General features: G+C 39.9%; 1 protein-coding gene across 3 annotated transcripts in view; it reads left to right on the forward strand.

Annotated features, from left to right (window-relative positions):
• Positions 1-27,611, forward strand: part of palm3 (paralemmin 3) — a 72,287-nt gene that overhangs the window by 13,174 nt on the left and 31,502 nt on the right. For 2 of the 3 annotated variants that reach the window (XM_057842374.1, XM_057842373.1), the window contains exons 2-3: positions 23,055-23,107; positions 27,192-27,272. In XM_057842374.1, the coding sequence (XP_057698357.1) occupies positions 23,063-23,107; positions 27,192-27,272 (126 nt within the window). In that variant the 5' untranslated portion in view covers positions 23,055-23,062. Of the gene's footprint in view, positions 1-7,163; positions 7,201-23,054; positions 23,108-27,191; positions 27,273-27,611 lie in introns of those variants that run through there. The other variant, XM_057842372.1, reaches the window with a different exon arrangement.

The raw sequence follows: 27,611 nt of genomic DNA on the forward strand, positions 1-27,611 counted from the left end.
CGTTGCAAGGACACTCTGTGTCTCTGTTTGGTCAGGACGGGCTGTAATCATTTGCAATAATCCGTTTATTTAAAGTCTCAGAAGTGAGGGCCATGTCGAGAGGATGTGGGGGAAATATTCAACATCAATATGTTTACTTGCTATGTTGTTCCCATTTCCCAATCTCCTTGCCCTTCCTTTGCCACCATCAGCATGGTATCGATCAAGCAAATAAAAATGAGAATGTTAGTAGTCTGGACAAATTGTTTAAGTGCAAAAGAGATCACTTGTGTAGGAAAAACTTTTTTCCAAGTTTCTTCCAACGAGTCAAATTTTAACAGGTATAAAAATGTGTTAAATTTAAATTAAATTAAAATTTTCTGGATCAAAGCACCATTCCACCCCATTCCGGCACTTTCACCCCTGTTTCTATATTAAACATAGTAAAACATTATTGCTACATTGAGGCTGATGTAAAAAAGACAATTTACTAACTACTTTAGACTGCTATAAAACATTGGCAGTCTTCTCCAAAATGCAAAATTGTGGTTAAAAGGTGACACTCCAAACATGAAAACTCGCTGTTTAAACTCGCTGTTTAACAGCATTTGCAGAAGATGCGAAAAAAAAAAAATAAAATGTATTACTTACACAACATGCATCACGAAAAGAGAAGTACATTTTTTTTTCACGGAGTGTAAAACTTACGGTAAGTGGCTTAGCGTGCGTACTTCCAATGAACATTTCAAAATAAAAGCATGTCATGTTCAACATGTAAATAAAGATTTCTGAAGTTAATGTCACATACTTCAGGTTGTACAATAAGAATAGCTTTAAAATGACACCCATTATGAAAAATCGGCTTGGCAATGAATAATTTGGCTTCAAATTTGCTAACGTGCACTTTGCAGGACAAAATGAGTCTTTTGGATCAAATAAACACTATAATGGGCTGTAATTCTCAGAGAACAAAAATTGGGTATTGGCATTGGGTGTCTCACCTATTTCATATTCTTCACTAAGCTAGCTTTCAAATGACTTTAGGCCGAGTTATACTTCCGCGTCAGACCTGCGACGTCAAGGAAGACCCGAGTTACAAGCCTGCGCTGTAGCTTGACGCGCTCCTCTAGAATTTTCTAACCTTCACGTCGTGTAGACGCGTATGACGTGGCAGAAACGGACTGTGATTGGTCCGCTCAGACTGTTGTTTCCGGTTCAGCGCAAGATCACCGCCATTGTAGAATAGAATCACACATTATTTTCTACACGCAAAAATGGACCAAGCCGACGCGAGTATCATCGAAGAGCAAGTCTCGTCAAGACATTATTGTGATTGCCAAATGACAAGGTCAGCGATCGGAAAAAAAAAAAAATTTAAATGGAAGAACCACCGCTTCGTGTGTTCGGAATCGAGTGGCCACACGAAGCGGTGGCCCAGTCGGCCAAAAGCTGCCAACTTTTGATCACTTTATGTTGTATTTTTGGTTGGTGCACGTCATCATTTATTGTGTACATATGTTTGCTGTGAGTCTGTGACTTATTTACGTGTCACACTTCAAGTATATGAAGAATAAAGCACAGATTTGGTGTCAAAAGAGTTGTTTTGATCTTTAATTTTCAATAACAGACAGTTCATACACGATACATCATCACTGATTGAGAGTGCCTCGGTGCTTTTTATGATAACGTTAAAATCAAGGCTCCCAACGCAGTTTGGGAAGTTCCATAGACGCCAGAAATCTGCTATGGCTTCCCAGTGGCTGGTTGTAGGACACGGCAAACAAATCGGGCTGGAGGGCTTTGCAGACCTTGAACGCAGTGCTCGATGCCAGTTTGAAGCTAGCCGCCACAGCTACAGTGGGGAGAACAAGTATTTGATACACTCACAATGGGAAAACCCATTGTGAGTGTATCAAATACTTGTTCTCCCACTGCCAATGGGTTTTCCCATTGTGAGTGTATCAAATACTTGTTCTCCCCACTGTAGCTCTCTCCACCCGAGTCTAAAACTCTCTGTGCGTCATCAAAAGTCGGCCAGACCGCCTCGAAACCGTCTTCTGCGTCGTCTGCTCCTCAACATTTGTATGTTCAATATTTATTCATTGTTGATGAGCACAATATTTACTTTCAAGAGTTCCATCTTGCATTATTTTTTTCTCCCTTAAACTAGACTAGCGGAAGTCAACAAGCATGCCCCAAAACCGTACAAACATAACGCCACACCCCTCTAGTGGCTTGGCGGTGAATTACAGAGCAACGCGTTCCCTCACCGCAGAACTATCGAATGTCGAATGACGTCGTAGTCGCTGCGCCGTCACCGCAACGCGGGAGTATAACTCAGGCTTTACTATGCATTGTGTGTGTGATTTCTTTTTATATTATTCTTAATGTAAGTTGTATTTAAGAATAACAATTATTGCATTTGAATGGGCGATTCATAATAATCTATTGTCACTACATTAGTGGTTGAATTGGTTGAAAAAAAAAAAAAATTGACAATAATATAGCATATCAGCAATAATTTGAGACAATATATTGCCTACTAAAATTTGTTACTGCAACAGGCATATTCTCACTTGTTGTTATGCATTAAAAAGCGACCCATCTATTGTAATCACAATCGGGGCAGTAATGTGGGCCCTAAAGAAAATATTAAAAATTATTATTAAAAATAAGTATGTGAGTATAAGTAGGTGATCCAGCAGTAAGTTTTGATTGACTGTGTCAAATTCAGCACATTTATTGATGAGGTATCAGAAGCCATAGCTAATAAAGATCATTAATCATTCTTGGGAGAGGCGCCTCTGTAAAGATCTGGCCTAAATCCAGATTGAAAGTGTTCAAACAGATAGTTGTACACCATGTGATCATTAAGCCGTTGTGATCGTTTTTTTCCCGAGAGATAAAAAGGAGATTTGACATTTGCCTGTGATTGCTCAGACTCTCAGTGCACAGTGCTTCTTTGGATGATTTGGGAAAGTCGATGTTCATTTAGTTTCTTCCGTTCAGACAAGGTCAGCCAAATCTAGCTAATTCTTACACCAACTGTCAACTCAATTTCAAAAAGAAGGGTTCAGTGTTTATTTTCTGTTCTCTGTTATATCCCAGCTTGGTTCACAATGATTAAACTTGACTCCTGCAGATATGTTGAAGAACAAAGCGTGAAACCTAATTCGTTGATGATAAGAAGGTGTTTTATGCATTATCACCGAACTACCAGGATTGGTCAATGGCCTTACACCTTGATACCTTGAGCATGTGGAGCAATAGCCTCCCAATGTGAAACAGAATGCGTAACGGTTGGAATGAGAAACTTTAAACCAATGTTTCTTTGTGTTACTCACCAGTGAACGACATTTTGGAGATTGCAAAAATGTTCTTGTTTGTTTTCAACTTGAACTTGGAGCACACATGAGTGACGTCATGCATTGTGTGATCGTGAAATCTTTGACTCATACTAGCCAAAGGAGATTTCAATATTGCTCCTCTCACTCTCATCTCTTACAGCTTTCAACAAAATATGCATCTGGGAAATGCAACTATGCCCTCCAGTGTGTTTCTGTACACCACATTGTTCAGTTGTTGTAGGTCTTTATTCATATTATTTTCTGTTTTACATTGCTTTACTCTGCTGTCTGTTTGGCATCGCAAAAGATCTGTACACAATTGCCTTACCTTGGTAAATAAAAATGAACTAAACAAAGGAATTGATTCATTTGCAGTGAGAATGGTTGAAACCTTAATTTTAAGTTAATTCTGAAACAGGCTGGGGCACACCCTCCACATGGCATTGTTGGCAGATGAACTGTGGGGAGTGATCACGTTTAGTTTTTGCTGTCCCTAGTGCTTTTGTTGCTCCGACAATAGTGTGTGTTTTTGCATTTCAAGCAGAATTCCATAGTACACGGTAGCACCAATTCAGTAGGGCCTATGATCTTTCTGAGCTGAGACAAAAAACTTTTTATCTTTACACTCATTAGTTTTTTGTTTTTTTTTAAGTTCATTCAAAGCAGGCTTTGTAAAACATATAATAAACCAAATTGCTTATTATGTTAATGTGCATTTTTGCAAATTTCAAAGCATTTTTGTCTTTTTTATTTATTTATTTATTTATTTTTGCATTCATTATTCAGGGTTAACGTAGACTGTCATGGGTTCAAAGGAGATTTTGCCCAAAGTGTTGCTATATGGTTTTCTTTACTGCTACTGAGTGTTTGCCTAATCCTGCATCACAGAAATTAGGTATTTGTCCTTCACCGTGTTATTACAAACAACCTCTAAGTCTAATTTGCCCATGTGGGGAAAGGGGGGGGGGGTGTAATGTCACTTTGTTGGTTCTCAATGATAATTGAGATGGAAGAAAGTTAAATGTTTGAGTGCCTTAGTATTAAAGTGACCTAACTGAAAAAGGCAAAAATTAATGCAGGACGGTGACCCTGCATGATTCCACCAATTTTTAATGATACTGCGTTCATGATGAGATTGATTGTTGATGAATTTTAGATTAAGGGTTAAACAAAAATGACGTTGATTGCTTGGCTGAATGTGTAGAAGTATAATTTTGTCCGACGAAAGAACATGCATTTTGAATCGATTAAAGCGCTTCTTGTCAAATATGTGTCTTCCATTTATCTAGGCCAGACCTATCTCTGTAATCACCTAAAAGATATGAGCAAGCGTAGTCCCAATCTGTCCAGTAGTTTTTGACACATTTTGATCCCCTCTGGGTAAAGATATAGATATAGATAATTTAGATGGTTGAACAGATACGATAGTGGTGTACTTGCTCATCCCTACCAGCTACTATTATTATTAGATATTAGCAACTAGCTATTAGCATTTGATATATATATCCCAGTCCCCATGCCGTTATAGCAACCAAATCTTGATATATTCAGCGCACTTGATATAGATATGATCTCTGCTGTGCAAGGATAAAGCTATATGTACTACTACTGTTAAGGTGTGAACTGCGTAGTGGGGAAAGGTGACTGCTGACTCTGGTATAGACTAAAAAACTAAAATATATATATATACTGTATGTATGTATATATATATATATTTTTTTTTTTTTTTTTTTTTTAACTGGTCGGAGTCCTTACGCACAAGCTAAGCTACTTGTAGGCTCCAGTCGTTGTAGATATTGTACTCAACGGCAACCTTATCCGTGACATTGTGAAGGTATTGTATCCTTTTTCTCGACAAAATTAAATAAATGATAAGTTTGATATCGTAGTTTTACTGACCCAACCATTGAGTACAGGCAGGGCTGTAAACAGACTTGCAGGGGCGCGGGGACAAGAGACCATTATAGGGCCCCCCCCCACTCTACCCCGCCATCGGCTTGTTACGACAACATATGCAGTCCTTTTAACGCTTTGCAAGCAATGACAGTGTACATTTTCAAATTATTTGAGTTGAACAGTTAAATTGAACAGACCGTAATGTGATGTGACACACTATAAACAATTTCCATCTATTGTCCCATGTAGGCTACAATACAATACAACTGAGAGTGCTATGCCTGCCTGCGAAGCAATAAAACAGTATAACCAGGGGTGCACATAAGTGGTCCGCATGCGCGCATGCGTACTGGACGTAGACAAATGCGCTGGCCCTCAACGGCTTCCATGCGCTTTTGCGTACCGATGGCTGACCACGGTATTTGCGGTGGACTCGAGAAAATAACTTCTCAAAATGTCGAAGAGGCAGGCCCCACTGAGTAATTATTTCCGTGTTCCCCCACCACTGTCAAAAGACAGACAGACGACAGAGACGTCACCGGAGCTAGGGAAAAAAAGGACTTCTGCTGAAAAGTGGCTGCAGGAGGTACCATGGCTAGAAGCAAATGATGCTCGCACGGAAATGCGGTACAAAATGTGCCGTGAGAATCCCAATGTCGCTGATAAGAGCAGCGCATTTTATGTAGGGTCAAAGAATTTCAGCCGTCCAAACTTTGAAAATCACGAAAAAAACAGAGAGCATGTGGCAATTAAGGAAACGATCGATGTCAAGGCCCAAGTACACCAGATGCATGATCGTTGCGGTTCCGGTCTGGTTCAGTGTTGACTGCGTGCCACGCAGTACGTCAAAAACAGGCAAATCATACCGGGTGTGCACGGCTGCGGTCAGCCGACTCCGTCCCCTCGTGAGCTCTCGCGTGATCGCGCGCTCTAATGTGCCATTCAAAACAACAAAAAACACACGGAGTCTATACTCATCAGAGAAGCAGAGAGAGAGCACATTTTTTTCTTTGCATATTGATATTTTAGTTATGTCTGTCTCTTAATTCCAGATTGACTGCATCATGTTGAGATCAGGGCTCCGTGTGTGGGGGGGAAGGGGGCGGGGCCCTATTATGCCCTTGGTTGTGTCGGTGGATATCTTTGTGCACATTTAAAATTTATGGCACATAACATCTCATAGAGCTGTTATAAACAACTGTTAAATAATCGGCAATATTTATAAAATGGATGGTGAATTATATACTACACGAGCTAAAAAACAGCGTACTTGGAATTGGTGTCTCAACACTGCAGATTCCTGTGCCCAGCGCAAACTGTTGGTGTTTCTATGAAAAGTCAAGTAAAATGTAGGAAAGAAAGAGAAACGTCTGGAATAGACCACCAGGTCGAAACTTGTGGGTGTCTCTATTCTCTTTCGTACTTTTCCCCCTCGACTCTGTATACAAACCGACATTGTGTGTGCGCCGGGCACGAGAATTTCTGCGGTGGAACCACTTCCAGATACGCTGCTTTTTTTTTTTTTCGCTCTAAGTGTTCAGCACGTCGTGTGTTTGATATCATTGCCAGAAAAACACATAATAGGACACCTTGCAGCTTCGCTTTTAATGCTGTTCTTATAATAACGATCTGCTGCATCGTATATTACTTTGTGACTTTCCAGTTTCCACCTCCATGATGAAGCGCTCATCATCCATCTTCGCTCGTGTTTTAAACCGTGATTAGGCACCTGGGCTTTTGAAAATAGAAAATAGCCTATACCATCCGGCAGGCAGGCGGCACGCCGGAGGTGGTTCGCAGTCAATCCGGAGCACTGACGCGGCCGGTATACGTTGAACAATAGGATATAATGGGAACGGATTGGCTCCGGCGCTATTTTTTACCGGAGTCGGACCGGAACCGCAACGATCATGCATCTGGTGTACTTGGGCCTTCAGACAGGACCCCACTGACCGTATGGACAAGTGGCGGGATAAAGGTAATGAAGAACAGCGCTATGCACTGACAAACGTGTTTTTGCTCGCATTTTACAAAGCTAAACATGCACGTTCAATGAGGTCTTATGAGGAGGACATCCCACTTTTACAAAGGCTTGGTGTTAAATGTGGGAGCAGCATAATGCCCTTTATTTTGAATTGGTGCTTTTATGTTTATTTCTTTACATTTCACTTCAAAGTAATGGCAATTTTGTTGTGCCAGTTGATGTTAATCAAGCATTAATTGTTAATATAATTAAATAAAGTTAATTGGCTCCAAGTAAAGCTTGTCATAATTTTATTGCATCAGGCGGGTCGGCTCTCAAGCTCAATGAGGACCAAGTCTCATCTCCAGGTCCTCCTCTGAGAACCTGGGCAAAAAAAATATGTGCACCCCTGAGTATAACTGAACATCCTGTGCCAGCCCCTCCACATCCATGGGGTTATCAAGCCCTCAAACAGTGATGTGCCTAGATTTACTGACAGCAAAGTCATTCATAACATCAGTGAAATCCAGTTGTTGAGCAAGCTCACGCTCAATGGAGAGTAGGGCTGGGCGATATGGCCTTAAACATGTATCACGATAAATTGAGCAGATTTATCTCGATAACGATAAATGACGATAAATTCGCCCAAGCGTACTGTTATATAATTTGAAAATCTGAATCAATGCATGAAATACAGATTAACTGTTTCTTGTTGATTTATTTACCAGCATTCAATTTCATATACTGTATTTAACAATTGTACATGCAGTCTAAACATTAAGTTTATAAAAATGTAATGTAAGCAATAAGAATTCAAGTATGAACATTTATAACAGCGTGTATGACTTGAACAATGTACATTATCAAAAACAATATGCCTGTGCAAACATGTCATTGTAACACAAATGACTTGCAGCTTGAACAGTACACTTCAAAAAGACAACTTGTTAATGGCTGCTATGACATAATTATTAAATACAAGTGTTTACATTATGGTTTCAGGGTCCCCCCCAGTGCATTTTTTAATAAATGCACGCACAAATGAAACCCCAAACAAACAGAGAGAGACACACACACATTAAAGCTATATTGATCTTCTTCAAATGAAACGCTTAAGATTTTATGATAGCAATAATGACACAGAAATAAGCACATACAGAAAAATAGCTGGGGCCATTTCTCGGTCATTATAAGTTTCGCCGTTGGATTGTACTTTAAGCTGAATGCTTTACCATCACAAAAGCTATCAGAGGAATCACACACAGATACAAAATAATGCCACATAGTAATTGCTAGATGCAGTCCGTGCCCAATCCACTCATTAAGTTCAGCCGTTTCGACAAGTTAGAGCCGCTATCCGACTACATCACGTTCATTTGTAGCGTTAGCCGCTAGCTAGCGTTAGCCTGGCTACCAGTAGAAAGCACTGAAAGCACCATCTCCGGAAATTGTGAGAACAGCAGGGAGGACAGCGGGTGAAAGCCCGTCTGGATGCCACCAAGAGTCTACTAAATGTCGGTTAAAAGTTTGGTGAACCTCCCTTAAGCCACACTCCATCACGTTTTGCTTGTAGCGTTAGCTGCTAGCGTTAGCTTACTGGGCTTTTGTTTGATTGGCTCCTTGATGATCACGTGACTCCCTACGTAAGCCCATTGACGGTTTCTTAAAGGGGAATGAACATAGACGGACAACACAGAATCAAAGCGGGATGAAAAGACTATATTTTCTTGTTTTATTAATTTACCGAATTTACCGACATGGTCAAAATTACGTCGGTCATCGTTAAGAATTTCGGTGACGGTAAATTTTCGGTTTACCGCCCTGCTCTAATGGAGAGCATGGCTAGGTTGTTAAGCCTGCCTTGTGAGGTGGTGGAGCATAGGTATTTTTTTTTATTAATTTCATTCTACTGAAGGCTCGCTCTTCTTCAGCTACAGTCCCTGGCAGCTCAATCGGCTACAACCGGCCGGTGACAGATTCTAATCGTGCTTTGGTCACGGTGATCGCAAATGTAAACGTTCAGTGTTCGCGGCTGTTGTTCACTTACAGACAACACCGTCCACAGCCAACTCTAGCCCTAATTCTCAGGCTTATTGTCCCCCTTTTAAAAACTTCATTTTTTTCACGTACACCTCTATGATCTTCATCTTTTTTTTTTTTTCTGCGCACCCGATTTAGGACGACTCTTCATGTTTAGATTTATAACAATGACAGATTTTAATTTCCCACTTCAGGGCACGTACGTAGAATAGCCATGAATGCGCCAGAGCGGGGTCAAACCATTCTCTGCTAAGAACGAGAGGGGGGGTGTTGTGCAAAAAAAAGGAAAAAATACAGTATATATTTGAAATATTTAATATGTTAAATAAGTTCTTAAGAATATATTGAGTAGAACATAATATTTAATCAGACAATAATTTAAATAAAAAAGAAATACTGTATGTGAATGTAAAGTCAAATAAATTAAGGGTCATTAAGGGCCCCCTACGGTCCTGAGGCCCGGGACAACACATCCGGTTTTGCTTTTTTAAGTGGCGGGAATGGGCTTCCATAGGTTTGCAAGATGGCAGTGCATGAGAATCAATAAATCAGCAAGTAATGTCTTGCTTGCAAGGCTATGAAAATAGAAGAAGGCTCTTTAATTCCACAGGACTTGCAATTGCCCCAAATGTGCATCTGTTATTGTTATATAAAAGGGCTTGTATACTGATGCAACATTTTTTTTCTGTATCGCTGTGCATGATCGGCAAGTGTTTTAGATTGTGGAAAAAGTGCATGTCTCCTTTGAATCTATCCTCTAATGTTTTGCGACTTTTAGTGTACAGGCCTAGATGGGCTTTTCATGTAATGACGATAACGAAATTCAGCTGAGGGTAGATTACACTAGCACTGCGTTCCTCTCAAAACCTGTTTGACACGCACACACACACACACACAACATAAACACTCACTAATCCTGCACAAAGCAATTAAATGAAAGTCACACACTGTAGGGTGAATGATTTATATCCAAAAATAAAGGCATAGTATATACATATTCATGAAGCATCAAAAAATTCATTCATATCAGGTCAAGAATTGGGATTTTTTTTAATTTTCATCAGTAATAATGAATGAGTAATATACAAAGTAACGCAAAAAAAATCTTGTCGTTGTTTGGAATTCCATTGAGTGAAAATATTGAAAGCTCATGTGCATCTTTGATTGCTTGTTACATCTCTGACATTGCAATTCACTGTCCAGAAATGTATTTTTAATTATTATTTTTTTAATTTCTGCTCAGCCAGTTGCCAACCAACCAATGGCGGAACCCCACAAACTATGTTACAATTGCAACCATATTATTTTTGTCAAACAAAAGAACTAAAAGCCTACTTGCTGTGATTTTACAAGAAGTCAAATTTGTAGGGAGCTTGTACTCCGTTCATTAATTGTCACATATGTCCGTGTTCCTTTGGACATTTATACTTTCTTAGTGTGAGGCTATCGCTGAGGCTCTTTTTCACAGCTACCTTGTTAGGACTTGTCAGGACAGTTGCTGTCAACTCTGAGCCCCCCTGAATGCATTTTTTCCTTTGAGCTCTCCCATTCATATGACATCATCACACAGAAACTGTAAATGTGCACTACTTGTATTCATTTGCTTGAATTCTAGAGTTTACAATTCAAGATGAATGACATACATGGTTTTTAACAGTCATGGATGGGAGGGAGCTGAAGCATCTGAATGACCTTCAGTCAGCATTTATAGGCAGATTTTCCCTCACTCAGTCATGTTCACAGTGTCTGTATGCTCTTTGAAAATACTGTGAGCTTCTAATCCGCATTCTTTGGCAAAGTGGAACAACACACACACATTCGCTAGTACACAAAAGTATGGCGTTCCTCTTCTCTTTTCAAAGCCACTGTTCACCCACATTTTCATGAGCCTCGACTGCCTGTTCACAAAGGTTATAGGGGATAAGCTGTAAAATCTCAAGATTCAGATGCAATTTTTTTTAACTGTTGCTTACAAGCATGAGGACTACCACTCAAATTTTTGCTCATCATCAAATCGTAATGTCACAGTTTATCCTATTGTCAGACATCTATTTTAAAATCACAGTTGAAAATTTCATTGATATATGCTAAGAACAGACAGATGTAATGGCTTCTCAATGGGTAAAAAAATGGATGGAAATATGGGTAAAGTGATGCAACACTTATCTGTTTACAGAGAGATTCTGCTGGTAATCCATCATATTAATCACTTACTGAATCGAGCCAACGTGACTCATTTAAAATGCTGTGTCTTTTTCTATTTTTCTACCGTTTATACATACATCCCAGATGACCGTATTAATATGTTGGAAGATTTGAAGGGTGGCTGACAGGCTTTTGTACAAAAGTGTCACCATACTGTCGCGTCATATCGACTCCTCAGCTCAGAAGCTGTGAAATTGATTCTCCTCAGCAAAATCCTTCCACTCTTCATGTTTTAAACGTGGGTGGCAGATGGACATTTTGACATGGTTCGTGAATAGAAGAGTGCCCAGATTGGGCGAAATTTAGAGGGTAATGGGAGACAGTCACAGCTATCTAAAGAATACAGTGCAGGTTAAATAATCTTTCTGTTGAATTGAAAACGATCGAACAGTGCTCATACAATATCGGACCTGTAATTCTTTAGAGGTGTATTAATGAATACTATAACTGATAAGACATGCCTGAAACTAGAACTCAACGAGACCGTAACAAGACCAAGATCATAAAAATATTTTCTTAATGATAAAAGATATTTTCTAAATAATGATAAATTTTACAACCCGACACGTGGTTTCTGCAAATCCATTAAAGCGCGATATAAAAAAATCTCAAATATATACAGTATATGTTTTTAAACTAAACTCTTACCACAAAAAATCCTTGCACGTATTAAAATACCGTATTGGCCCAAATATAAGACGGTGTTTTTTGCATTGAAAAAGAGGGGGTCGTCTTACATTCGCGGTCTAGACATTATACCCACTCACGATGCCAGATGGTGCCAGATATCATTGAAGCGATGTTCTGTCATGAGAGATCTCAACTACTCTCAAGTTTAACCAGTTTGCATTATTTTATTGCAATGTTTTTCCTTATTCAGATTTGTTTCAAGACTACAGTTACAGTTAGACTTCACTTTGATGGTTAATGCAGTTATTGCAATTTTGTTGTTTTATTACAATAGATTGGTTTATTTACATTTCAAAAACCAGAAGCTATTCATTTACGAATGTGATTGCACTTTAGTTTCCATATTTAAATGTTCAGAAATTTAGATTTGAATGAGGCAAAATAACATGATTTTTCACTCAAATATATTGTTATAATCATTTGTTTCGGATGTATTTTAATTATTTTCTGTATAAAAATTAATTTGGTGTTCAAAAAGTCTTTTTTTTTTTCAAACTTCAGTCATGAAAAAGAGTGGGTCGTCTTATAATCAGGGCCGTCTTATATTCGGGCCAATACGGTAGTCCACTCCCACCCAACCTGTCAGATGTGTATCAGCCTCGGTTAACAGGATACCCATCACCAATAATGCAATTTCTGTTGAACTGAAAATTGATATAAAAAGCACTTGGCCAGAATTCTCTAATGTCTACGATAACCTGCCCGCCATAAGGAGTGTCTCAAGGAATGTGTTGCTATTTGGCCATACAAGTCTGGGTTTTCCTCTACTATAGACAAAAACAAAAGCAGAGGATGTACAGGTTAAGAGATCAGGGTAACTGTGATTACACCTCATTGCCAAGTGTCTGGAGGACAGTGATTTTTGTGCACTTCCTCTTCCTAATCACAAGGATGAAAGGATGTGTAGAGTTAAAGTTGTCCTTGAAAGAGCCCTTGTTTTATGCTTTACATGTAAAACTTAATAAGGATTTTAGATCAACTTTCAGTCATTTATTGCTCATTTGTTTTCAGTCAGCATTCCTTACTAAAGCTTCATTCTATTTATCTTGATACATTTTACAATATTCCTGAGTTTGACACTAAAGGATGCAAAGCAGGCAATCAACCTTATAATTACACAATCACATGAAAAGAAAATGTCATTGGGTGACCTTTCTAATGACTCCTGCAGCACATCGCTCACAATCCATGAAGCAACTTTACTCTATGTTGATCTGATCTATAAGCAATCCATTGGATTACTAGAATTAATTCATAAATATTCAACTAATAGTGTTACATGTTTTTGTTGGAGCTCCCTTTAGTCATTTCAAGAAAAGTTGTCTCGTCTTCATCCAGGCTTTGTCAACCAATAACACAGCTCAATGAAGCCTGGAGTAGAAAATGGCCTGACCAGCAGTTTTCATGCTCCACACCTTCCAGTCATGTAAAAGCCCATGTGCCCTTACCTCACCAGAAAGATATGCAACTGCCCATGCTTTGACTCCACTGCTCTACTTTATCATTCATGATTTGAATTCCTGAAGCCCAGAACTTTCCTGGACAGAAAGATGATGTTATCTGCTGGATGTAAAGTATTTTAGCAATAACATTCTGCACATTATACAAGCAGCACCGGACCTAGGTAACGCTGACTTTGGGTAAATATTGTTGTATTTGTCTTTCAGTCTTTTGATTGCAAGTGAATGGAAACATTTTCAATTTTAAAATGTGTGCCTTTATTTTAGTGTCACAAGCAAAATCTGGTATCAACTGAAAGCTTAAAAGTTTTTCGTGCTTGACACCCTGCTGTTCTTCCATCTGTTCCCACTGAGCCAATGTCACTACACCCAGGATATAGAATCCTCCCCCCACTATGCAAATATACACTGTTGAATTAGGAAGAACACTTAACACTGAAGGCAAATATAAATTTTTGGCAACAGGGCAAGACGAATGTGTGCAATGAAGCTGTGATGACAGCCTCACTAAGTAGTGGTGGAGTAATGCAGCTAGATTTCAAACCTTGTTTTATTTCAAATGTGCATATCTGTTTTTAATACCTGCCGTTTATTTGACTCAAAGGATAGGTTCATACAGGTGTTAATGCACAATTCCGATTTTTTTGTCATATTTGTTTTTTGTTTTTTTTGGGCGTGACTGCCTTTGTCCATTGAGCACATTCAAGTATTACGCATGCGCAATAATTCGCCGTCCTGCGCAAACTGACCCACATGCGCAGAAGCATCAAAACATCAGAAAAATAAACTACACATGCTGGCTCTGCATCATTCCATGTTGATCATATTTTGATTTCCAGAAAGAGGACACCAATAACATACATAAATAATCCCCGTTTAGTCTTCTATTCACTCTCGACTCTCGGCCATGTAAGCAAAATTGAAATACAGTACTGCTCATTTACTACACAGAAAGAAAACCGAGCATTCTCAGGCTTAATACCCCCATTTTATTTATTTATTTTTTCTGACTGTTGTCAAGCCCGCCTCTTCCCAAAAAGCCGAGTTCAAGCTAGGCGCTAACGCTGCCGTCCTCCGTGCCTCTCCCTCTTTGCTGACGTACAGTAATTATTGAATTAATTCGGATTTGGTAGACTTGACAGTTAGGACCACAGCAGACTCTGGGAAAAATTTGGCCTAGATCGGATTTTAACCACATAAGTGACCCAGATCGGATTTGTAATGGTCCACTTTTATGCGACCTGTCCCGTTCAGACCGTCAAATTAATGCTTCACTAGAGTCGGAAAAACACGAAGAAAAAAAATGAATTAGTGCATTAAGACCAGCCTAAGTATTCCTAAAAATTAGAACAGACATACGCATTTAAAGCTTAATGTATTGCCAGTCTATATGTGTTACACACCCACCCAAACATTATAGTATCTTTGTTATTTGAAGTTGAATGCCTCCCATAATGTGCAATGCTAATGTCTATGAGAGGGAGGGTCTTTGCCTAGTGTCTGTTCCTCGGGGGGGCTATACTGCCCACCCCTACCATATAGTGTTGCACCAAATGCTGTGACCAAAAATGATTTAGCACCATCATTTTTCAGTTCTGAACTTCCGGTATTTTGGGGTTGAAAATGCATGTTATTCAGTCCTTCGCTAGGGAAGGCACTCTGTGCCCATGCCCAAGTTCTGCTAATACGGACACACACCATTTGGCACTAGTGGTAGTAACTAGTAGTAAATTCTCACGCAGAACAGAATGACAGATTTTGATTTTGATTGACATTAACTAAGGGGAAAGGGTTAAGTGTAGTTTAGATTTGGAGAGTAAAGGGCTTCATGCTAAAAAAATCTTGTACACCTCACTGGTTTTCACTGTGTGTGCTTTCTGAATTTCACAAGAGTGTTGGTGTAGGTGTAGTGACAGAATTCACAGTCACATATTTAACATAATGATTGAAATAGAATCTCCATTCATCATGGGCATAGTTGTTTTACAAATTTGCAAATAGCCACTAGAAACATTTTAGAAAAGAGTTGGCAAAAAAGACCATACAGTGATCCCTTGCTACTTCGCGATTCAAACTTTGCGCCCTCAATTAATCACAGATGATTTCATTCATTCATTCATTCATTTTCCATGGCGCTTTTCCACACGAGGGTCGCGTAGGTGCTGGAGCCTATCCCAACTAACTCGGGGCAGTAGGCAGGGGACACCCTGAACTGGTTGCCAGCCAATTTCAATTAAAAAAATAACTATTTTTTTTAAAAACAGTATTTTTTGGTGGCACTGTGGCAGAGTGGTTAGCACTTCCGCCTCCCAGTTTAATCCCGGGCTCCAGCCTTCCTGTGTGGCGTTTGCATGCTCTCCCCGTGCCTGCGTGGGTACTCCGGTCCCCCCCCCCCCCCCCCCCCCCCCGCCCCACAGCCTAAAAACAAGCATGGTAGCCTGATCGAACACTCTAAATTAGAGATGTTCCGATCGATCGGGATGCCGATCGATTGGGTCCGATCACGTCATTTTCAAAGTATCGGAATCGGCAAAAAAATATTGGCCATGCCTTTTTTTAATATATATATATTTTTTAATTAAATCGTTTTCTAATTGTATTTAACGTTACAAACATAATATGTTACACTCATCCAGAGTCTTTAGTATAGGCTTAAGGTAGGGTTATCAAATTTATCCCGATAACAGCGGTAATTAATTTTTTAAAAAATGTATCACGTTAAAATATTTGACGCAATTAATGCATGCGCTGCACGACCCACTCACGCATTGTCGCGCTCAATCTGTAATGGCGCCGTTTTACCTATATAGAGAGATAAAAGGCAGCGTATAATGGATAGAGTGAATTTTGGCAGCCTTTGGAGCCTTTTTTCAATTGGCTAAAGCCTTATAATCCCTCTCCTTACGATTAGCAATATCATGGGAAGCAATGTGGGGAAGCAAGGTAGCAATTGATCTTTTTCTTAACACCTTATGTTATTTCCCAACGCAGAGAAGATATATCAATTGGTAGCACTACGCGCAGTCATGGTTCCATTTCCCATCATGCATTTGGGCATGGCTACGGTATCATTTACTGAAAGCTCAACAAATACACTAGATGGCAATATTTAGTCACAATATACAAAGTCACAAGTCTTTCTATCCGTGGATCCCTCTCACAGAAAGAGTGGTAATAATGTAAATGCCATCTTGAGGATTTATTGTCATAATAAACAAATACAGTACTTATGTACTGTATGTTGAATGTATATATTCATACGAGTTTTATTCATTTTTTTCTTAATGCATTGCCAAAATGTATATGATCGGGAAAAATTATCGGGAATGATTGGAATTGAATCGGGAGCAAGAAAAAGGCAATCGGATCGGGAAATATCGGGATCGGCAGATACTCAAACTAAAATGATCGGGAGATCGGATCGGGAGCAAAAAAACATGATCGGAACAACCCTACTCTAAATTGTCCCCAGGTATGAGTGTGTGCACAAATGGTTGTTTGTCTCCTTGTGCAATCGATTCAGGGTGTACCCCGCCTACTGTCCATAGTTAGCTGGGATTGGCTTCAGCACCCCCATGACCGTCGTGAGGAAAAGCGGCTCGGAAAATGAATGAATGAAAAAAAATACTGTATGTATACATGTACAAATTTTTTTCCTCTTATATAACTCTCATTTATATCATAATTATTACATTATCAGTGCTTAAAAACCATTTATAAAAATATGCATTTACATGTAAGTTTTTTTTTTTTTTTTTAATTTGAGAAAAAAGTGAAACGCTGTTGAATATGAATACATTATACATTTTATACAGTTTACACACTGAACACACACACACAAAAAATGTTTAATATGTAAATAAGCTGTGCCTTTACTTAGCGGATTTTCGAGAAAAAGATAAATGAATTGTCTGTGAGTCATGGGCCAATTACCTGTAACGCTTACACCCCACAATTTGTTCAGGTGCACTTTTTTAGTTGCTTATAATACATCCTCTTAACAGTACTAGAAACTGCATGTTAATAAAAGAAGGTCAGTAGTGATCTTACAGTGGCCATTCAATGAAGTAATATAAACTGGGTCACTACAAGTTAAATAATAATAAGTGGCTGGGGAGAGGCAAGTCTGGGCTGGCTGGCTAGATGGATGGAAGTGCCCATTTGGTATTCCCAAGAGACTGTGTGGGCCATGCATTAATTGATGGTCGACACAAAAATGCCTTCCTGGCCCTGGTTATAAAGAGCACTAGAAAATCTGATAATTCAGTCTGTGGTATACCATTACTGATTTTCTATCCCAGGCATAGGGTGTATGCATGGTGGTGAGATTTTCAAAAATGGAGGCCTTATACATCCGTAAAATGATACTGCAGTATCATTTTTGTCTTTCATTGTATGTACATGTTCATACATCTTTAAAATGCCACTGTCCAATCGTGTTAAAAAAAAAAAAAAACTGGTTGTGAACATTTCCTTTTGTTGAGTATAATAGTTCTTAAAATACTTTTATAAAAAATTGAGGTCATATTGCCAACTTCTCTTGGTTAAATTTATTTAAGAGTTGGGCTTAAAATGGAAGTGTTCTTAAAAGGTTTTAAAAAGTCTTCCTTGCATCCTTCCTTGCAGCTGCAGATTCCCTGAAGTAGTGTGATTGTGTAAGAAGAGGACGAGAATATTTCGAGCCTCAATGACCTCGATTTCCCTTTTATTTTGGAAAGGCTGAAGTGTGTGTGTGTGTGGGGGGGGTGCATAGGGGTGGGGGGGTGTATGTGTGTGTGTCTATATATATATATATACATTATATATATATATAAGTGTTTGTTCCCGCTGACACTAATACATTTAGTAAAAATAACGCAACAAAATCATATTTTAGGTATTAAACCGACCTGCTCTTTAAGAATATTACACGATGCTTACTATCATTAATTTTTGTTTATTTTTTGTTTTTGTTTTTTTCTTATCTTCCATCTCTCCTTCACCTCTTCCTACACTCTGCTGCTCTACTTTATCTATTACTACCTATGCTCTACTACTCTGGACAGAAATGGTGATATATAACTGTAAGTGTTATGCAATTAATCAGTGTTTCTCAACTGGTAGGTTGTGACCTAAAAGTTGTTTATGATGCCAAGGTGGGTTACCTAACTTACCTCTCTTATTCTTAATTGCTGATGTATCCTTGCTGTGAGCAAATAACTTTCTAATATCTATTTGCATAAGTAATGCTGTTTGAGTGAAATAGAATTTTTTTTAAAAATGATAATACATCTTGTTACAGCAGTGTTTTTCAACCTGTGTGCCGTGAGAGATCGTCAGGTGTGCCGCGAGAAATTATCTAATGTCGCATTTATATATACTAGTATATCTTGAAATGTCCGTAACTGCGCGGGCCCTTGAAGGGGCCATCAGACTGCAGAGTGGTGACGTAGCAGGAAGCAAGCAAGGAGGGAGGGACAACGGCGTGAGAGCGAAGTTAGCGGTTGCATGTTGCGGATGCCGCTGTTATTTTGTGTATTATTTTCAAGTGTTGCCAAATTAAGTGGGAAAGTCATCACCGACTCCTCTCTTTTCTATTTCCCCATTCGGGGCTATTACAATTTTTTTTTTACGTCTTCGGGCGGAGTTGCAGTAGCCTACTGCACCTCCTTCCTTCCTTCCTACTGCCAGTTGGAAGGAAGGAGTAGTTAGAAAGTTCTCGGTCGTGTGCAGATGAGCGACATATTGGTCGTGTCGCGTTCAAAAACTGCTCAGATTTCTAGCCATCAACGACCTTGCTGTCCGTGACAGTGCGGACCCCAGCACGTCTACTGCACATTATTTGGTTAAACTCGTTATGTGTTGATATACTTGAAGGTGTTCTTTTTTTTTTTTTTTGTGACGATATGTGACAAACGTATATCCTTCCCCTGTGTTTTATTCCAACACATTGTTGAGAACAGCAAGGTGGCTAATAGCTAAAAATCTGAGCAGTTCTTGAACGCGACACGAGCAGCTATCCAAAAACAGCGTCATGGTGCCAAGCAAGTTTAAACGTCATCTCCAAACGAAACATCCGTTGCTTCAAAACAAGTCAATGGACTATTTTGTTTGCCTTCGTGAAAACACAGAGAAACAGGCAACTTTTTTGATAAAAACTACTAAGGTAAATGAGAAAGCCCTCAAAGCCAGTTACCTTGTTGCCAAATCCAAAAAGTCCCACACCGTGACACTGTCACTGAAATATGTCTGACGATGCCCATGACCCTGAACGTGGCATGCTCATCTTCTTGTTTGGTGATCATTATCCATTGCAACAGTACTTAAATCTGAACCTCACTCTTTTGGGAACCTCTGAACTCATGAACCAGCAGTAGAGTTGGGAGCTGATGGACAGCAATGTACCTCTTAATGATGATGATCTTTAGTTAGCAACACCTCATTCCCTTCATCTTCTCTTTCTCTTTGACCATCTCAACTTTCCCACTACCTCGAACTTTTAGACTACGTCAGCTCTATCCTCCTGTATTACATCTAATTATCAGAGTCAGTGTGTGTCTTCAGGGAGCTCCTCAATATCTCTTCATCAAAGCTGCCAATTGGCTCCGCGTGTTTATCGCTGCCTGCTATTTCCTCATCTGGAACCTTGTTGAGATGCAAGATTCAGATCCCTAAGGAGTCTTATACAGTAAGCTGCCACCTCCAGTCATTGAGAGCATCAGTGATGGAAGAGATTGTTTCCTCTTCCTTTGTTGTGTATTTTTTTTCTACAGTGGTGTGGAAAAAGCATTTTCTCCATATTCAAAATCTTAATTATTTTTGCACAGTGCCCCTACCTTCTTAACAATCATTATAGAAATGTAGATATCAGATAAATATAAATCAAGTAAACAAAAAAAAAAAGGAGCTTTTTATGGTGATTTTAATTATTTAGGGGGGACTACTCCAGGTTACCTTCCCTGTGTAACGAAATAATTGCTCACTTATCAAAGGGCAGGTGAAGAGCTTTTCGGATTTTGGTGTAATTTTACTAATATAAACTTTGGACGAGTTCGTCAAAACAACCATGTCATTTGTAACGCCTAATTGCAAGGATAATTTGCATTTTTTAGCACTCCATCAATACTGCATTCCCAAACCCGGAAGTGTGACATAATTTCCCGAACGCAACAGAAGACTATCCACAGCGAGCATAGCAGCAGCAGCAACGATATCGATGCGATTTCCAATGAGGGTAACCATTCAAGATCGCTCTTTCATGACACTAACGATGGCAAAGGCTCCCAAGAAAAATAATCTACAATTAATCCCTACATGTTTGAACCTCAGGCGTCGGATTTCGACAATTTACTTAGCACAGTAGACGTTGGTGATGACACCAATTGTCAGCTCGACACTTCACAAAAGGAAGAGTGGTAGGCCTTTGTCTAGCATCGTGATTTCTCTCTGAACCTTTCTTTCCCCAGTCATTCTATGATATAAATATCAGTATTTGTAAAAACAGACGAGTAGTTATATAGATCTGGTAATAAATGTATCAAATTGACATAGACAACCTGTCAGCTGTCTTATGACAGGCAAGCAACAACAAAAAAGGTTGCAATCAAGTAATAAATGGATCAAATTGACATGAATAGACAACCTGTCAGCTGGCAAGTAACAAAAAAAAAAAAAAAAAAACGGTCGCACTTCAACGAACATGCAGTTGGTTTTGCCCTCCTATAGCGACAGAACTGCGGTCTACTTTACGTCTTTGAAAAACCAAGGTTGTATCCTCCTAGGCTTTCAATGCTGTCGTCGCTGAAATTTTGAAAACAAGATCAAGGAACGGGAAGAAGTTCTTCGGCTTGACTCTCACAAAAGATGTCCAAATCCTTGCAGAAGTTTTTTTGGGCCACTCATAGTCTCTCAAGCTTTCGTGTGAGCAAATCATCGCTACACATTGAGATGGCATAATGAATCTTGCAAGTAAAACCCAGAAAATGTTTGCAATATATGGCAAGGATGGCGTGATGCTATACTTTCGTATCTGAGTGCTGGCGAGGTCTTCGGGAAATGACTTAATCAGCTAGTGTACAGCAGCGAGGCACGTCCCTCGTTGCTAAGGTATTGGTATGGCAGTGACTCAAACACTACGCGATCAATTCAAAAAACTTTTTTGGTAATGACATTTTTAGGGGTGTAACGGTACACAAAAATCTCGGTTCAGTACGTACCTCGGTTTTGAGGTCACGGTTCGGTTCATTTTCGGTACAGTAAGAAAAAAAAATGCAAAATATAAACGTGCAAGTTGTTTATTACACACTTTTGTGCTTTCAACAATAAGAACATTAGCCTGTACAAAGCTAGAATTCTGCTCAAAAAGTAGCGGGTATTTAAAGATAATAATCCAACAACAATTTGCCTTTCAGACCCCGCATATTGGACAGCTTTCTTTCTTGAAAGAAAGAAGAAAAAAAGTCCTGTGCTAAAGAGAAAAGCAATCCCAATGACAAAGATTTTAACATGTATTTTACAAATGAAATGCCTCAATGATTTTTTTTTTTCTTATGAACGGTTTTTAAAAGTTTTATTGGTGGATTTTTTCAAGTTAAAGCGCCACACAGAAATTAATAAATTTAATTGTGTAAGCAGGATCTGTGTATTATTAATTATAGGTGTTTTAGCTCATTTCAATTTACTTTATTTAAATGGACTATTATTTATTTTATTATGTGTTTGTATTTTACCAATGTGATGTAGTATTCATTTATATTGTATATTTTATGTTGTATAACTTTAGTTCCTATGTGAATATTAGTTCCTACTTGTTTTGTTGTGGTAGGAGGGTTTTGTATTGAACACGGGGCCGTGTTGGTTATTATTATAGCAGAGAAGACAGCTCTCGCGTATAACATGGTACACATCTCATGAACGAGATTTTTTTTTGTTGTCTTTTTAAGTGGGCAAAATCAATTATACTAAAGGTAAACTAATGATGACAAATTCTTATAATAAGCCATGTAACTTGCTTTGAACCAAAGTTTTGAACAGGCGTGATACTGGTGTGTGGCCACAGAGTACACGTCTGATGTTGCTCACAGTGGTCCTCAGTGTGCTCAAGGAGCTTGTGTGTTTGCGCACACATGAAAAAATAGAGGGAACATTGGTTATTTGCGAATAAAAGAATGTTTATTTGCTGCCAATTCTCCTAGTTAAATGGATTGAACGTCTAAGTTTTAATGTAGTTTTTTTAGAGCCACATGATTACAGTCAATGGCACTGAAAGACAATTTTTTTTAAATGTATGCATGTTCACTCCAAATCACTTGAATAGTGATTCGTTTTGGTGTATATAATTTGAGCACAGGAGACCACAGACAATTGTTTAATGAACCCTGCATGGCAAAAATAGCTGCGTTCTTTTCTCTAGAGCCAGTGAAAGTAGTCAACCCAGAGAATAGAGTACATGTTGGTGGTCTTTAACCTTTTCACCTTTGTTTGTCTGTGTCACAGGTGCCAGGATGGATGAAGCGGAGAAGTACCAACAGCGACTGGAGGCCATCGCTGTGAGTCCACAGAGAAGAGCTGTTTGTTGCTCATGAATAATTCAAAAGTGGAAAACAACACCAGCCTGTACTGGGCATTAGGGGCTGTAGTGTTGTTGATATTTGGATGAAAAGCGGCCTTGACAGAAACACAGTGGATCTTCCAAAATCCAACAAAATCTGCTGGGTGATATTGGTTGAGCTATTGTAATTAAAAAAAAAAAAAGTTTCTAATAAGCAATCATTTAAATTGATGATTAGATAAAAGCCACTGTAAAAGTTAACCATCAAGTAATGTAACTATCTGTTTTTAGAAGTATTAACTACCATTCTAGTACAAAGTGATCAAAATTTAATAATTACATTTTAAACACTTACGTAATTTGAAATGTGAATATCTCAGTGATTTAATGTCAAAGGCAAATTAAGCCTCATGATGAAAAATTAAGATTTACATTGAAATTCTCAGATAAAGATTTTATAACCCATTTGGTATGCTTGAAAAATGTTCAGTAGCCTCTTCTTTGACACACAATGTTTTAATTTTTTCCCCTTTTCTCTAACAATTATCTTTGCCCTGTCTGCTTTGGTGGAAGTAGAATTTAAAGTTACATTGTTTATATTTTTAGTTCTCGGTCAAAGGGGAATAACAATCTTTCTTTCACATTTGGTAAAACATTGACTTGATAGTGGTACATAGTAAAAATGATCTGTAAACAAATCAACCATCTTCTGCTCTTATCAAATACATTACTTACCATGTGCAAAACATAAGAGCAACAAAACAAGGTAACTTGAGGGTGTGCCTACAATGATTGACACCTGAAATCAAGCCTTATTCTCTGATACGTTGTTACTGTATTAGATTTTCTTTGTCTTGTGGAAAATAAAATTATAGACTACAGTGGTACCTCTACATACGAAGTTAATTCCTTCCAGGACCTTGTTTGTAAGTCGAAATGGTCGTATGTCGAGCAGGATTCCACAGCCCAAAAACCTAAACTAAATCCTTAATAAATACTGCTGCTAGTATTGCAAATAGCAATTGGAAAGAGCAAACAAATACATTATGAATGAAAATCAGAATAATAGTATAATAATAGTAATAATAATAATACCTGTAATAATGTAACGAATCGGGTTCTAATGTGGCGGACTTTTTTTTGTTGTACCTGAATGCACCACAAGGCTGACTTGACAGTGAGCAAGAGAACGCGGTTCTATTTTACTCTGTTTTAATACTGGTATCAACGGCAACAGACACTAGGCATGTTGTGTTGCACAAGTTGATGGAATAAATGATTAGAAACCTGACGAAGCTGGAGATTTTTTTGGGTGATGTTACCACAATAATGATTTTCACCTTAACTTATAAAGACTGGCGAACAGAGGAGGACCGCCGGCCAAGATCGATATTCTACCGCCCTGTTGTCGACCCAGTTCATGGATGTACACATCATGCTTATATTTTACTATCATTTACATCTTCATTTCAATGGTAAGCACCGCCTTTTCTTTTTTTCCCCTCTCTGCACTCACCTCTGTGGATCCATTGTTGATTTCTCTCACAAGAAAATCAGCCGTGCGTCCGTCTTCCGGCAAAACAAAGAAACTGCAGTGCTGTCAAAAATCGTCGGATTCCAAGCATGTTGTCTGATGTAGAAACAAATGGCGAGTCAAATTTTACGTCGGATGTTGAAAAGATCGTGTGTCAAAAAGATTGTGTGTCGAAGCGATCGTATGTCGAGGCACCACTGTATATGCATAACTAAATATGTTTTTCTGTGGTAGAAGAATCTTTGCATGTTCTGAACTTCTGTCTCAATAACCTAATGATGCTGCTGTTGTGAGGGGTTTTGCTACTGTGCAAATGTACTTGAATATGTTTTTTTAACTTGATGGGCGCCATTCGACACCTCTGCCACCATTGTTTAGAAACCCCCTACGTTTTGCTGTTATTTAAGTGTATTTGGGTCCTCGAGGGTGCATGGGAGTTCGCCCAACCAGTCCACATGTGTTTTGTGGATTTGGAGAAGGCGTTCGACCGTGTGCCTAGGGGAGTCCTGTGGAGGGTGCTCCGGGAGTACGGGGTACCGAGCCCCCTGGTAAGGGCTGTTCGGTCCCTGTACGACTGGTGTCAGAGTCTGGTCCGCATTGCCGGCAGTAAGTCGAATTCGTTCCCAGTGAGGATTGGACTCCGCCAAGGCGGCCCTTTGTCACCGATTCTGTTCATAATTTTATGGACAGAATTTCTAGGCGCAGCCGAAGCGTTGAGGGTGTGCGGATTGGTGGCCTCAGCATTGCATCTCTGCTTTTTGCAGATGATGTGGTGCTGTTGGCTTCATCAAGGCGTGACCTCCAACTCTCACTGGGGCGGTTCGCGGCCGAGTGTGAAGCGGTTGGGATGAAGATCAGCACCTCCAAATCCGAGACCATGGTCCTCAGCCGGAAAAGGGTGGAGTGCCCTCTCCGGGTCGGGGATGAGATCCTGCCCCAAGTGGAGGAGTTCAAGTATCTTGGGGTCTTGTTCACGAGTGAGGGTAGGAGGGAGCGGGAGATTGACAGGCGGATCGGTGCAGCGTCTGCAGTGATGCGGACTCTGCGCCGGTCCGTTGTGGTGAAGAAGGAGCTGAGCCAAAAGGCGAAGCTCTCGATTTACCGGTCGATCTACGTTCCTACCATCACCTATGGTCACGAGCTGTGGGTCGTGACCGAAAGAACAATATCCCGGATACAAGCGGCCGAAATGAGTTTCCTCCGCAGGGTGTCCGGGCTCTCCCTTAGAGATAGGGTGAGAAGCTCGGTCATCCGGGAGGGGCTTGGTGTCGAGCCGCTACTCCTCCGCGTTGAGAGGAGCCAGTTGAGGTGGCTCGGGCATTTGGTTCGGATGCCTCCTGGACGCTTCCCTGGAGAGGTGTTCCGGGCATGTCCCACCGGCAGGAGGCCCCGGGGTCGACCCAGGACACGCTGGAGAGACTATGTCACTCGGCTGGCCTGGGAACGCCTTGGAATCCCGCCGGAGAAGCTGGCTGAAGTGGCTGGGGAGAGGGAAGTCTGGGCTTCCCTGCTAAAGCTGCTGCCCCCGCGACCCGACCCCGGACTAAGCGGAAGATAATGGATGGATGGATGGATAAGTGTATTTGTTTTGTTGTCTTAACGACTCTCTGCCTACCGTTTCAGTATTATTGATCCCCGTCAACCTACTGTCAAGGACCTATTGTGTTTTTCCCCCTTTTCCGCGATCGCTTGTATTTTTGTTTGATAATCCCTTGAACGTATCGGTCCATTGTTTCATGCTTTGAGGTACAACTTTGTTTCGCAGTTGCGGACCCTAACATCGACAAGAAAATAAACCACACATTTCCAAAGATGGATAATGGATTTTGTTATGTTTTCAGTTTAATTTAGCTATTTCCAGCTTGCTATGTTAATAAATTGTAATGTTTGTTTACCGCTTTTCATCTTACTGGGAAGAAAGAGGAAGTGAAGATCAACCCGCCATGATATTTACGTCATCAGCCTTCGTGCTGTGGCCCGGGAATTTAACGCTTGCATTCAGATACGCTTCAGCACAGGACGTTCCCGGACATTATACTAAGACGCGACCCGTGAAATGTCTGCGTAATCTCATTGTCAGGCGACCCGGTAAATTGCTTTCACATACAAGGGCTGCCCATTTAAATCCCGAGTTTTTAGCGGTGTTTCGGCACATGTGAAAGGGGCTAAAATTAACTTTAACAAGCAAGGTGCAGCTGCCCTGGTGAGAAGAAAAGTAGCGGAAGGGAGGGTGAGACGCTGTATGTGATTGGATCGAGATTTCTACATAAAACATTGTTTTTGGATATATTGTTATTGGAAAAAAAAAATCTGCGATGGACTGAGGGCACGAAGTTTGAAGCGCGAAGTAGTGAGGGATCACTGTAAGTCAAAAGCACCTCTGCTGGTTGCAGCCATGTAGTGAACACCTTCTGCCTCCATTGCTTCAAGATACGATCAATCAGTCCCACACAATGGAAAAAATATGAACCGATTAATCACTCATCTGGCTGCTCAATTAGCGGTCCAACTGAATTTTTGGCCTTTTGGCCTACGTGTCATCTTGCAGGAGAAGCGACGTCTGCAGGAGGAGCAAGAGCGAGCCAAGAGAGAGATGGAAGATGAAAAACTCAGGCTGCAGCAGCTCAAGGTCTGGCACCTTAGCAGGATCTTTTTCGATGTCTTATTTCATGTCTTGCCTCTCTTTCTCACACACGCATAAACCCACACACGCCCACACTTTTCGCGATAGACTTCTGGCTTGTTAAAGAGCAGATAGCCTTCCCTGTCTATTTCTTTTTACACACTTTAAAGCTCTGACTTCTCACAGCATTGTTTCTACTCAGTGCAAGTCACAGAGCACCACCATTGTTTCCACTTCATTTCCACGCTGAAGTTCCCATTTCCTACTCCTCCGTGTTACGCTACTTGCGGCACATTCCTCAAATTATGTGCATTTTTTGTGTGGCGCTTTTTATTGTGCATCCAC

The sequence above is a fragment of the Corythoichthys intestinalis genome, chromosome 8 (assembly GCF_030265065.1).
Source record: "Corythoichthys intestinalis isolate RoL2023-P3 chromosome 8, ASM3026506v1, whole genome shotgun sequence".
In the NCBI taxonomy this organism is placed as follows: domain Eukaryota; kingdom Metazoa; phylum Chordata; class Actinopteri; order Syngnathiformes; family Syngnathidae; genus Corythoichthys; species Corythoichthys intestinalis.